This window comes from the organism of the source record quoted next, unplaced genomic scaffold, assembly GCF_019419815.1.
Source record: "Pyrus x bretschneideri cultivar Hongxiangsu unplaced genomic scaffold, Pyrus_bretschneideri_v1 Contig8, whole genome shotgun sequence".
Lineage (NCBI taxonomy): Eukaryota > Viridiplantae > Streptophyta > Magnoliopsida > Rosales > Rosaceae > Pyrus > Pyrus x bretschneideri.
The window spans coordinates 8482030-8496583 of record NW_025999820.1 but is presented as its reverse complement, the minus strand read 5'-3'; the positions used below and the strand labels follow the sequence as shown (position 1 = coordinate 8496583).

At 36.9% G+C, this 14554-nt stretch overlaps 3 protein-coding genes across 3 annotated transcripts; 1 reads left to right on the top strand and 2 right to left on the bottom strand.

Moving 5' to 3' along the window:
* Positions 1–1113: 1113 nt before the first annotated feature.
* Positions 1114–2383, bottom strand: LOC103967809 (glycine-rich protein 2). Its single transcript, XM_009381122.3, has one exon. The coding sequence runs from the start codon at positions 2267–2269 to the stop codon at positions 1436–1438; it is 834 nt and encodes a 277-aa protein (XP_009379397.2). The 5' UTR covers positions 2270–2383; the 3' UTR covers positions 1114–1435.
* Positions 2384–4020: 1637 nt separating this feature from the next.
* LOC103967810 (ferredoxin--NADP reductase, leaf isozyme, chloroplastic) lies at positions 4021–6824 on the bottom strand. Its single transcript, XM_009381124.2, has 9 exons — positions 6646–6824; positions 6266–6503; positions 5864–5997; positions 5598–5676; positions 5390–5481; positions 5207–5284; positions 4960–5022; positions 4628–4862; positions 4021–4340 (listed from the first exon to the last, which is right to left on the bottom strand). The coding sequence occupies exons 1-9, from the start codon at positions 6748–6750 to the stop codon at positions 4273–4275; spliced, it is 1092 nt and encodes a 363-aa protein (XP_009379399.1). The 5' UTR covers positions 6751–6824; the 3' UTR covers positions 4021–4272.
* A 6446-nt stretch (positions 6825–13270) lies between these two features.
* Positions 13271–14200, top strand: LOC103967828. The gene is made up of 2 exons (XM_018652450.1): positions 13271–13599; positions 13684–14200. Exons 1-2 carry the CDS (start codon positions 13271–13273, stop codon positions 14198–14200), a joined length of 846 nt encoding a protein of 281 aa, XP_018507966.1.
* Positions 14201–14554: the final 354 nt, after the last annotated feature.

Below are 14554 nucleotides of genomic sequence, written 5' to 3'. Positions count from 1 at the left end.
GAGGAAAGTTATATCGTAACCTTTGAAACACAGGGCTAAACAGGAAGGAAACCACACAAAGGCAGACAGGGATCAACAAAAGATTTATAGAACCAACACTCCAATCTATCCATCAACATTCCAAGGTAAACAATCCACGTGAAAGGATTCACAAGTTTGACAGGTCCTATTAAAGCTTATGCTAGTTTGAAAACTGAGCTCGGTATATACTAACACTTTGCTGGGAAGGCTTAAAAGGCTTTTCTTGGGTAGAACCAAACAGGCGCAGATGGGAGTGACAAGCTGCTTAAGTCATTTGCAGCCCTACCCCCACCCACCATCACTTAAGCAACAGTAGATATGAACTGACACACACATACCCTATTACAATCTGTTCGTCAAATCCTAATGCTAAATGTCATTTAAAACTTCAAATCCAATGTCCACCTAACGCAAAAAACGACAATCAAAACCCCAGCTTATGCTATAATACAACCTAAACCCAAATCAAGACAGTGTAAATGTGAATTCAGGGCTTTGTGGAGCAAACACAACAGTAGGTTTCAAGTGAATGCAGCACCAGGGCAGCAGCCATACTATATGCAACAATCGATTATGACAAAGATTATCACAAGTTCACTAATCAAGCATAATCTCAAATCATATCCCTTATTAACTAATAACACAAAAGCAAGTGGTTCATCTCCTTTTCTCCTAATGATCGAAACACCACAAAGTTTTTCTAGACTGCACATGATCTCGATCTCTCAACATCAACAAGATGTAACAATAGCAAATTTAAACAGGATCCCGATAAGCAATGCAGTATCAACAACAATGACAAAAGCAAGTGGCAATACCTAGCTGCAAACAAGATGATAATCAACTCTATTGCCTAAAGTTGAAGACAATTGAAGACGTTCAATTCAACTTCCGCCAAACCAAAAATAATAGAACACAGTCAAACCACCACATCAATGCATTAGAGATAACATAAATTCACACTTGACAAGAAAATCAAGTGCATGCAGCCGTGTACTGCCACAACAGTTGAAAATATCTAATTCAACTTCCAACAAAAAGAACATCATCAAACCACACACATTGTTCGATTATCGAAAGTAGAGACCAAGGTTAACACTTGAAATATAAGGCTTTCAATTTAATAGCTCCGAGAGTCATCGATAACAAGGATTAATATGAAAAGGGCACCTAGTTCTATAGCCGAACCGGCACATATATGTATGTAAAAGGGGAAAACTTGTTCGCCAAACGACAACACTTATCATCCATCAGAGGTATCAAAACCCTTTTGCAAAAACCATCATATGTATATCCCACCAAAACGCAAAATTAAGAGACCCAATTACTAAAGGACTAATGCTTTAGCAAAAACAGATTAAGGATTCTTGAAGAGAATATTTACTATTACTCTCTCTCTTCTCTCTTATTATCTTCAAGCCTTGGCATTAGGAGGATTAGAACACTCCTTAGCAAAATGCCCTGCTTCCCCACAGTTATAACAACCTGATCCAGAGCTGAATCCATATCGTCCTCCTCCACGAGCACCGCCATCGCCACCACCGCTGCTGCAATCCCTGGCCATGTGGCCATATGCCCCACAGCTATAGCAAGCTCCAGCGCCGCCGCCGCCGCCGCCGCCGCCGCCGCCGCCCCCACCAGTAGCACAGTCCCTAGCCAAATGCCCAAATGCACCACACTTGTAGCAGCCACCGCCACCACCGCCGCCGCCGCCACCTCCACCTCCACCACCACCCATTGTCCCATTAGGGCAAGCCCTTGCTACGTGGCCATACCCACCGCAAGTAAAACAGCCACCACCACCGGCTCCGCCACCTCCACCGGCTCCGCCACCTCCACTGCCCTGACGGCAATCTCTAGCCATGTGCCCAGGCTCGCCGCAACTATAGCACCCATCACCACCGGAACCACCTCCATTCCTCCGATCACCGCCTCTCGATCCACCGCCAAATCCAGAACCACCACCACCTCCGCCGCGGCCACCAGAGCGACCGAAGCTCTCTTTCTTGTTACCGATCAACGGCGCACCGTCAGGCCCTGTCACATCGACGGCCTTGGTCTTGCCGTCATCGCCGAAGTCGATGAGGAACTCGACGGACTCGCCCTCCGCGACGGTGCGGAATCCGTCGGATCTGATCGAGGACTGGTGGACGAAGAGGTCCTCGCCTCCGGCGTCGGGGGTGATGAAGCCGTAGCCCTTGACGTCGTTGAACCACCGCACCTTCCCGGTCGATCTCTCCTCAGCCATCGTAAAAGGTTACCGATATGGATTTATGCGCAGGGTTTGAAGGCGAGAGAGAGAGAGTGAGACTGATTATATATATGAGAGAGGGAGAGTTGCAGGGCAAAGGCAAATCTAAGGATGATTAGTATTTTATTAATGATAAATTTTATTCAAACCCAATCAGTGTCTTCATGCGATTAAAAAATTAAGTTTGGTTGCTACTTACTATTACAATTTAGTGATATTCTCCTTTATTTACAAATGAGAGACGTTACGTTCGGTTCTCGCCAAATGCGAGTTTGAACCATATTATTGCTAAGCCATTATGAGACTAAACTCATATCTCTCATTTAATATAGATAATATCGTTTATTCAAAAAAAAAAAATTGGGTTAGAAAATAGAATTAAAGGAAAACTAATGAAAATAGTTTGAAAACTTTGAATTTTAACAATAAGGATAAAATAAAGGGTAAAGTGAATAGTACCATAATTGAATTTCTACTGTAAAAATATAGTTTTTCGTTAAACTAAACAATAGTAAAAGTTTTTCGTTAAAATTCTTAAAATTAATGGGTTTAAATAAAAAATTTTCTTTAAGCAAAACCCTAAGACAGCCCTAATCCGTCTGAGGCCCGCTTCTTAATTACCTTTGGGCTTCTTTTACTTTACGCTTTTTCTAATGATTCGATCTCCTGCTTCTCGATGTATTGTAACAAATCCTGCAACCTCTAATTAATTATTTCCTGTAAAATATTCTAGTTTTATTATTATTTAATTAAATAAAAAATTCGATTTGCCTTTCAAGATCTATCATTTGCGGCCAAGATTTTATGTTGGAATAGGAATGAAATTTAGGTTGGATAAGCACGTTTACACAATCAATGGGAATCTACTTTGTAGTTTAACAAAATTATGGTTGTACTTTAATCAGGACATGGATACACGTGGATCTATCAACCGTCGGAGGACGAAGGAAAATGTCTATAAGATGCTCTGGTCACCTCATTCGTAAGATACTATCGGAAGAATGCCAGTTATCTCGTCAATTGCCTTTTTTTATTTACTTTTTTCATTTATCACTTGACACGTGTATTTCACTAACAAATTAAACTACATAATTCATACTTTTGAGGTGGAAAATTAGTGTTTACACCATACTTTACCAATTCCGAAACTACCGAGCACCTGTTAACTTCATAACTTCAAGGCCTCACTAAATGATTCGTGTTGAGGCACCTTTGTGTTGAAGCACAACAGTTTCTATCCAACTAGGAGGTCAATCACAATGCAACACGTGTCAACATCATAATAAAACTCCTAAAGTTCTACATCGATCGCAGACGTAAGTGTGCAACTCTTCTCAACTACAAAAAGAGACTATTCTCGTGCAATTAATCCCTAATGTTGATATTCTACTAAATTCATTATTAGAATTCACTAATGATGATTATGTTTAAACCATTGTATCATATAGAATTTATAATTCTAATGCATTAATTATGCAATTTAATTTGTTAGTGAAATCAAGTAATAAGTAAGAAAGACAAATAGAAAAAGGCAAGGTAGCTAGCATTCCTCTCACAAAAACATATGAACTCTTTACATTTTGGTTTTATCAGGCCTCCACCCTACCGAATGTTTACTTCAAAAGAACGACATCAACAATGTTATGAATTTAACGCAATCACTGTTTTTTGTAGACAATTAAACTAACATTTTAAAACAAGAAAAACTTACAACATGTTCACTTTCTTGAAACGAGAGAAGAGGAACATCGAGCCTACAAGGTTTCCACTAAATTTGCACCCTCATAAATAAAATTATTGTCGCCATTTTTTAATAGTATAATACAAAAGCTTCATTAAAATAGAAGGCAAAAAAAAAAAAAAAAAAAATAGAGATGCAAAGACTTTCACCTATCTACATACTGCAGTGGTAATCTTTTAAGATTTCCTTGTTTTATCGCGCAGAGAGAGAGAGAGAGAGAGAGAGAGAGATAGAGAGATTTGTACAAGATGACCAGAAATTAGTAGACTTCCACATTCCATTGCTCTGATTTCTTCAACTGCTTCTTGTAGTCTATCCAGTCAATGCCTGCAAAATTTATCAGAGCACAAAAATCTTCTATCAAAATTTTGTCAAGATTTCAGAGAGACGGACCGGCAACCCCCACCACTGATCACATTAATAATGTCCCCAACTTGCATATTATCACTTACTAGCACAACATACGTAAGGTTTTTTAACTTTTTATCACAAAACGCCTATGTGCAATTGGTATTAGAACCATTCGTTATATATTATACTTTGTTTTGTCAAATTTTCGACATGGGATTTTACATTTTTCAACAAAAGCGAGCAATGCAATCCATAGTTCTTACCGTCTTTGGCAGCCAACGAGACCATGATATCATCGATACCCTTCTCCATTCCCTTGAGACCACACATGTAGACGTAGGTGTTGTCTTTCTTGAGCAACTCCCATAGCTCTTCTGCATACTGAGCCATTCTGGTTTGGATGTACATCTTCTCACCCTTCTCGTTGGTTTGCTCTCTGCTGACGGCGAAGTCAAGCCTGAAGTTTTCGGGGGCCTTCTCCTTCATCTTCTCGAATTCCTGTATCCCACAAGTATTTCCTTTTAAGTCAAATTTTCGGCGAATTGAAAAGGATTGACTTGGAATTAAGAAAATCTTGTGTCTTGGCATATCTTACCTCCTTGTAGAGCAGTGAGCTACTTGTAGGAACACCCAAGAAGAGCCATGCCAAACCATTGAACTACACGCAATGTCAAAATTTGATCGTTCGTTAGACGAAGAGCCAATCAAAGAACAAATGAGAATTCATTGGTCATGTATGCACTTGAGTAACGTTTTATGAGTGTGTAATTTTCATGTGCAGCGGGCTGGAGTGTTCTATGTCCGAAAGTGTCTAAAGGAAAAAACCTAGCGGTAATGCTTACCTTGTAGTCTTCGTGCTTCTCGAAGAACATTTTCCACAAGAATGCTCTAAAAGGAGCAATTCCAGTTCCAGTTGCAAGCTGCATTAGTAAAGAAATTTCAGAAAACCAACACTACTTACACGGGGTAAAACATTTGATGATGGAGTTGTCTTCCTAAATACGTAATATGGCAAGTACTTATACCATGATGACGGTTGCATTAGGGTCTTTTGGCATAAGCATTTCTTTTCCAACTGGCCCGGTGATCGTCACTTCACTTGCGGGCTTCAAGTCACCTGAAACAGGAAAATTTATAACAAGATGTTCTGATTTTGTGGTAAAGAACAAATTGGTTTTTCTTAGTGCCTCAATGGAATAATAACTTCGTAGAAGTAGAGATCTGTGTGCTCACACAAAAAGTTTGAACACACTCCTTTAACAATTTCGCCTGCGTCATTGGTGTACACGAGACGTTTCACACACAGAGAAACCTGGACGGAGGCAATCAGATTTTAAGTATCAATCGAAAATTTCGGATCAATGAAACGTGTTTACTAATTGCCTAAAGTTGCAACATTTCGTGTTAAAATGGCAGCATATTCACATCACTTTGGTAAACAACATGAGCAGAAAATCCAATGGATTGTACATATGATAGGAAAAAATGTAAACACTCACAGTCTTGGAGTCTCCAAAGTCACCGAGAGCACTGCTGGCAATTGAGTACAACCTCAGCTTGTGAGGCTTCCCATTTTTGTCAACACCTTCTGGAATAACTCCAATGGACTGCCCTTCTCTGTAGGGCACCTCTCCTACAAGCAAATACAAGTAAGGGTAGTTGTTGTAAGTCACTAGTTCAAGACGAAAACGAATTGGGAAATATGCACAAATAGAACCGGTTACACATTTTTCCGCACATTAGAACCGGGATACAATAAACATAATAAACACACAACAAGCACTTAAGCGGTCATGATAATATAAACCACTTTAGTGTCCCTTGAGTTCTATTATTTATTAAAAATTTGTAAGGGGTATTTGTGCATATTACCAAAAGAAATTATTAGGCTTGGAACATACCCTCTGTGCTGAAGACCATGTGCCAGGTCTCACCAGGCGCATCATCACCAGTGATCTTAGTGTTGAGGAGGACTCTGGCAATGTACGGATTCTTGGGCTTGTACTTGTTGACAACCACCCCTTCATCTTGCTTCTTGGATTCCTTCACAACCTTGGCAGGTGGCGCAGTCTCGGTGGTGGTCACCTGGGCTCTGATGGACACCACTCTCCCACCAGCATTGCTGTTGTACAAAGGAACCTGAAGAAACCAACAACAACCCATGTCACATAATTTTGTTTCGTACAAGCGGTATTCTACACTAATTTCATCGAAATTAGACGAAGCGGAACTCGAACTTGGTCCCCAAGTGATTGATTTACCAGGACGTGAAATTTTTTACCTTCTTGAGGGTGATTCTGTCAGGTGAGATTAAGGAGGTCCTGGTGGGGAGGGAGGAAGACTTGGAGGAGGGGAAGGAGACAGCAGCAGTTACAGCTGCAGCCATGGTTGTGGAGTTAGAATGCTGAGGAAGCAGAAGAGGGAGAAGAAATGAAAGAGAAGCAAAAGTTTGATGATTGATGAGAAAATTTGTTGAAGAAATGGGGGATCTTTTTGGTGGGTTTTGGATTAAAGATTGGTGGTAGAGATTTGAAGGCCAATGCAGTGGCAGATGAGAGGATAAGTCTTTTGTGTAATGTATGACTCTCACCCAACCTTTGATTTTTGGGAGGTTTAACAAAACAGCCCGGTACTGTTTACTTTTAACGAAAAATCATATTTATACATTTTTTTGATACTATTCACTGTACTTTTAAAAATAACTTTTCATTAAAAATGAAGTTTTTTATGAATTTTTCGTTAATTTTTCTTTGATTTTTTTGATTCACAAACAGTGCAACACCCAAGTTTTGCTGTATAGGCTGAGACCCCTGTCAAAAGATGATTGTGACTTTGGTCACATACCATACAAGTGTATTACTACACACCATAAGTACTTTGTACAAATGGACATCGTAATTTTAAAGAATGCAATCTACCTTCTTCATTTTGTTTCGTTTGTTCTGCTATCTAATTTGATTATCAAAATCATCTATTTTTTATTTAATCGTTTTTTAGGTAAAGATTAGAAAATGATTAAACGGCTAGTTTATCAAATAAATGAATGAATATTGAGTTTGTCACTAAAATTATCACGGTGTTGAACAAATGACTAGAGAACTTTTTATTTGGTTTTTTTCTTTTTTTTTTTTTTTGCAAATTTGACCTTTTGTTTAATGACTTGAAATTGAACGACCAATCATTGAATAACATTGCGTGTTGAAATTAGATATATATATATATATATATATATATAGAAAATGATACGATCGGTACTTTACTATGTATTCTCTTTGAGGATAATCGCTATAAAGTTAGCGACTGATTCCCAAAAAAGTCGCTATTTTCATACCGATCCATCCCTTTTCAATTTTTTTTTTCAGTGTTTTATTTTTATTTTTTATTTTGTTAATGTTTCTTTTATTTCTCTTACCATAACAACAAATTATCATATTCGTGTTTTTCAAAATATATTTTTTCCATGCAAAATATATTATAATTTATTTTTAAACACTTGTAATCAATGATTTAAAACCTAAATTTAAAGATATTTTTCTATTTTCTCACTTTAAGAATCAATAAAAAATAGTTTCAGGATCTAATAATCGGTAGGATCACATACAAAGGTTTTGCAATATTTTCCTTAACTCTAGCGCAAAATATTTGTTAAAGCTAAAAATTACAAATTTTTTTTTTCACAAAAAACTGTGTGCTATAAGCCAAAGTTAGAGTCATTCTATTCGCACCACATATTTCCTAAAATTAATTTAGGACATTTCCAAAATTTCGGACACCTATATTATTTTATTTTTTTTTTTTCAACTCAGGTACCCTAGTAGTCGACATAAACCCAGATTTCAGCTAATCTTTTACAATCTAAACTACCTATCATATAAGTATTTTTACAGTCTAAACTACATGTCATATAAGTACTTGTACAAGCTAAACTATGTGATATCCCACATCGCCCAGGGGACTGATCCTTATATGTATATTCTCATTCCTACCTAGCACGAGGCCTTTTGGAAGCTCACTGGCTTCGGGTTCCGTAGGAACTCCGAAGTTAAGCGAGAAGGGGGCTAGAGCAATCCCATGATGGGTGACCCACTGGGAAGTTGCTCGTGAGTTCCCAAAAACAAAACCGTGAGGGAATGGTAAGCCCAAAGCGGACAATATCGTGCTACGGTGGTGGAAGCGGGTCCGGCATAAACTTAGATTTCAACTGATCTTTTATAATCTAAACTACCTATTATATAAGTACTTTTACAGTCTGAACTACCAGCCATATAAGTACTTGTACAAGCTAAACTACCTATCATATTGTAACTACCTATCATGGTGGAATAAGTAATTTTACATGATTTTAACAGTAAGATGTAGTCCTTCATCTTGGTAATGTTAAAAGCCCTCGAAGCTAACATAATCAATGTCAAAAGCCTCTTAAGCAATTACTTACATAAAACAATCAATGTATAATGCTTGCGAATCATGTAACAAATACTAGCAAAAATGAAGCTTACTATTGTAAACGACTCAACGAAAACATGTAAAATTTCTTGTAGTTCTCATAACTTCATGCGAATTCAAATTCAAATTTGGATACTAATCTATAGGCATTGCAAGGAAAATTCAAAACAGGAGTAGGATAGAGTTTTTGATAAAACGACGAGATTTGATGAATAGCCTTTTTTCTTTTTTTTTTGTTTTTTTTAATATAACGATATATTTTACACTAAAAAATATGAGAGTTTTTTTTATGAAATGATGAGATTTGATGTGTAACTTAAAGTTCCATGTTAATTCTGGAAGAGTCATGATAAAACATTCAACGACAGTAGGTGTAATTTTGTTTTCAAATTATGGACACTTTAATTGCTCTACTTATTAGACCTTACCTATGACTATGAAATACATTAGACCCATATCAAAACATGCGGATCAGGATCCTCCTAACCAAGCCCATCGAGCCGTTGAAATTTTATCCAACGGCTACAAACAGGGGGCCCCTCTAAAAGTTATAATAATTGTAGCCGTTGGATAAAATTTGAACGGCCCGATGGGCTTGGTCAGGAGGATCCTCACTGGGGATGGGCAAATACTCATTGGTTATGGGTAACCGAGGTTATCCGCTCATTTAAATTTGACAGTTACGGTTATGGGTAACCATTTAGATAAATAAATCGTTATGGGTGTAACCGTTTACCCGTGAAATTTAAATGGACGGTTATGGATACTACCTGCTGTTATAAATGGGTATCCATTTAATCGTTTATTTTAATATATGTAAAACTAAAAATAAAAAAAATTAGTTTCTAACTAAGTTTAGTATCCCGAGATATATTTGGTTATAAAGGGTCATATAATATATATATATATATATATATATGCCTCACTTGAGAGAAAAATATAGTTGATAGAATGGGTTAATGTTTAATATATGTGATTGAATGAGCTAAAGTATTAGTGTTCGACAGTTTTGTTTTGGAGTGTTTTGGAGTTTTGACCAATTCAAGATAATGATTACCTTGAGCATTTAGAAACATGTTATTATTAGATGATGTGTACCTATATATATATATATTTAATTGGTCTCGAGTTTTCAGTAAATATTTGACCCCAAAATTAGAAATCGATTAAATGGCTTGGATCGATGAACATATGTTTCTAAATAAAAATCCAAATATTTATCAAATTAGCCTATTAGCATACTGATGCGTACTTACATATATATATATATATATATATGTATGTATGTATACAAGAATATTAATTAACCTACAACCATGCATGATTCTTGTAATAGATTGGCCGTCAAATAATTGGGAGACATCGCATATATTCATAAATAATATTGCCGTTAATATAAAAATACATGTTAAATGTACTTATAACGGTATTTAATAGTTAGAAAAAAAAGAAAATTATGACAAATTTCTTTTTAATTTTCAAGTTAAAAAAATAGGTAGACAGGTAAAAAAAAAGTAAAAGGGTACGCGGTTATGGGTAAATGGGTATGCGGTTATGAGTATGGTTAACCGTTTATAAACGGTTATGGGTATGGGTATACCCGTTTATGTAAAAGCCCAACGTGTAAACGATTATGTTGGTAAAAACTTAAATGGTTATGGGTAAATAACCACAGTTACCCGTCTACCATAACCGTTGTCTATCCCTAGCAAGGATATGCAAAATGAAAGAATTTTTGTTTTCAAAGTTGTGAAACATTTCTAAAAAATTTAAACCTTGCCAACAGAGGAGGATGCGAAAAAGATGCGGATTAAGGAGACGGCGTGGGAGTAAGTATGAACTAGAGATATCAGAGTGAATGAAAGAGAAGAAAAGGATATCCTCCAATCTAATGGACAATGGACAACTGAGATTAAATCTCAGCCGATCCAATGGTCACTAATTTTTTAAATTTAATTTAATATATAGGGGTGTGCTATCCACACACCCATTTTTACTTCTCACACACTTTTTGTTAGTTTATGTCCGTTAATATTCTTCAATTCATTTGATCTGATGGTTGAAAACTAAACAGGTGTGGGAGAAGTAAAAAATGGTGTGTGAATATCACACCCCTATATATATATAATTATTATAGTTTTTAGGGGTATAAAATTGTTAAATTAATATATATAATTATTATAGTATTTTTTCAGGGTTATAAAATTATAAAATTAATATTTTGCTTATCGCGTATTGTGTTACCCACGTGTATACCCGAACCAACCCGTTATCTTAATATGTGCTTATCGAGTTATCCGATAACGACTTGATTCGTTATTGTGTCGATCCGAACATTTGTTAATTTCGTGTCAGGTTATCGGGTAGTATCAGGAATTATCAGGCCTAATTCTGAGCATCCATCACAGGTTGTGTAGTGAACCAAAAAAGACCACAGTTGGTTTTGTTGCGTCATGCGTGTGACCTTTTATTTTTTATTAATATTTGAAAGAAACTAGGGAGGTTTAACAAAACATTCCCAGCACTATTCACTTTTAACAAAAAATCACATTTATATCTTTTCCTGGTGCAATTCACTATACCTTTAAAAAAGATTTTTCATTAAAAGGGAAGTTTTTTTTGAACTTTTCATTAATTTTCGTAAGAAACTAATCCAAAAATAGTTATATATAATGATAAATTAGGTTCTCATCCCTCATTTCTCATTCTCATTAATTAAAACCTTATTATTTTTTCATTTTTGATCAAGGTCCCTTGACTTTTCTTCATCTCATTATTTGAATATTAAATTATTTACAAGTCATTATATGTCAATTTAAAAATAAAAAAATTATTAATCATTTTCAAATATAGTTTTTTTAGTATTTTTTTTTCCATATATTTCTATTTATAATTTGTATCTTTTTTTTTAATTTATACTAATATTGTTTTTAATTTTAATTTATACTAATATTATTTTTAATTTTAATTTGTACCCATAATTTTGAATTTTAATATGTACCCATATTTTCAATTTAATTTGTACCCGTGGTTTGGAATTTTAATATGTACCCATATTTTTAATTTAATTTGTACCAATATTTTTTTTTTATACGTACCCATGCTAATTATATATGTTTATTTTATGTTTTAAAATATATCAATAGTTATTCACTTAAATGATGCTAGGGACATTGATCAAACTATTTAAACAAATAAGGTTTCATTCTAACAACTAGGTTGCTTACTAAGAATATTTTGGAATACCATATTTTATCGAACTCAAGTTCTTTGTAGTATAGATGATGGATGCCTTTATACTGCTTATGAATATGCTTTTACACACTTCTTTATAGTATAAATGATGGATAACTTTATATTATGAATTTTGAGATATATGTACCTATGTTTGGAAAGACTATGTTCAATGTTTTGTGTGTACCTAGTGATCATTATTATTGAGCTTCGGGTTGGGTGCTGTAGGAGCCTACAGGCGATGATACTATATATTGACCTTCAGGTCGGGTGCTATTGAAGCCTACGGGCGATGATACTATATATTGACCTTTGGGTTAGGTGTTGTAGGAGCCTACGAGCGATTGATACTTATGACGGAAGTGTTCTGAAGGAAGAGTTCTGTATGCCTTTGGGCGACACTGATAGCACTAGTTAGCACACTATATACGAGATATATTCCATGAAGGTTCTATGGCATGCTAGAGTTTTCGGAATATCTATTACGTATTATGCTATTGATGTTTTTATAAACTCTGGAGGTTAGTATGTTGATAATTATTTTAGTATATATATATATATCAATTTGGTCCACTCATATTTGTTTTGCGCCCTCTCAGGATTTAAATTCGAGGCATACAATCCATGCGTCAAGGCACTTTCGCATCGGCATCTTCAAGTCCTCTCGGTGTAGGACTCATTCCTTTGCTCATTCAATTTTATATTATTTCTTTTCTAGTGTATAGAATTAGTTGTATGCTCTGAACACGCATATTAATTTATATTTAAATTTACAAGTCTTATTTATTTCTTCTTCTCATGCATTATAATATGGCTTCGTCACCTTTGGATTTCGGTTAGCATGTACCTACCTTGGTATTCGGGGAATATCAGAATCGAGACTTGTCGCAATATCGGTATTAAATATACAAAAATTAAAATTCAACTCTTAAAAATTCCTACTCTAAAGTACGAAATTGAGACGTGTCCATAACAAAGTGGATGATACTAAACGCAGGAAAAAGCCCGGTCAAAGCCTAACAGATTAAAACCGTTTGGCTTTATATTCGCGGCTTTGTGAAGAAAAATTCCCCACATTTCTGCTCTTTGTGATTCCCATTTCTTTTCTTTCTTTTTAGTGTTGAATCTGAATTCATTTGATTGACATTGCAGAGCAAGAATACTGGTGAAGCAAATATTGGCCAAGACGCTCGAACTTGCCGACCAAGCTCAAATCCAAGACTCGAATGTTGGCGGGGCTGCTCCGCCAGTTCCTCAGCCGTGACCTCTCCGTCCTCGGTTCCTACGGTCGCCTACAACGGCTCGTACTCAACGGCGTCGAACAAATCCTCAGCCGGTTTCTGTCCAAGCTGCTCAAGCGTTGTCCTGTCAGTTGCACTGTCATTGACAAGATCAAGCTTTGCTTCACCACCACCACCCCCTTATCTGACTTCCGCATTATCTCTAGGTTACTCGACAATTCAATCCAAGATGTCTCGTGGATTCTACATCTCATTTGGAACTGTGGGTACGAGTACTCGACGCTGCCTCCAATCGCATCTAACGAGTTGATTCTGTTCATTATTTGGGAGCAGATTGCTATTCTTCGCCGCTAGCCTGTTTCACTTGAATGTCGATCTGATGCAGCATCTGCTCTCAGATCTTTTGTCCGGGACGACTGTCGAATTGCGGAGTTCATTGTTGAGGAAGGTGGAGTCGAACCCTTATTGAAGTTAGTCCAAGAGGGTACAATGGAAGAACAAGAGAATGCTGCCAGGACCCTTGGGCTGCTGGCACTTGTTCGGCAAGGTGTCGAACGCATGATACATGCGGGCGTGTTTAAAGTGTTTGCAAAAATCCTTAGAGAAGCCCCCATGAAAGTTCAGGTTGTTGTGGCCTGGGCCGTGTCTATGCTCGCGGATGAACACCCCGAATGCCAACATGGTTTTGCGCAGCACGATGCTGTCCCCTTGCTCGTTAGCCATCACGCACCTGAAACTGATAGTGACGTCAATGCCAATGACGACCATGCCACCATGGCAGAAATGAAAGCAATGGCAGCAACAGCACTTTGGAAACTAGCCACGGGGAACTCAGTCATTTGCCATAGCCTCTCGAACTCAGGAGCGCTATTATATTTCGCAATGCTATTGGAAACGGGTTCTGAAGATGTTTGATTCTACTCTGCCAAGGCATTAATGGAGATCGCCGCAGCGGCAGAGAATAATGCCGAGTTGAGGAGATCAGCCTTGAGTTCAAATTCTCCGGCTTGGAAATATGTCGGTGATCAATTACTAATAAAGATCACCGATAAGGCAGATCCAGAGCTCGTAATCATATGCATCAAAGCTGTTGGGAGTTTGGCATGGGCCTTTGTGGCAACAGAAACAAGGATGATGGACGCATTGGTCGGATTTCCACAAGAAACAGAAGATGAGATGTTCGAGGCTTGCATTGCCCTCACAAAATTCTTACGTCCAAACGACTATTTTCCCCATGATTTTTCCAAGCAAATAGTACGTGTTGGAGGG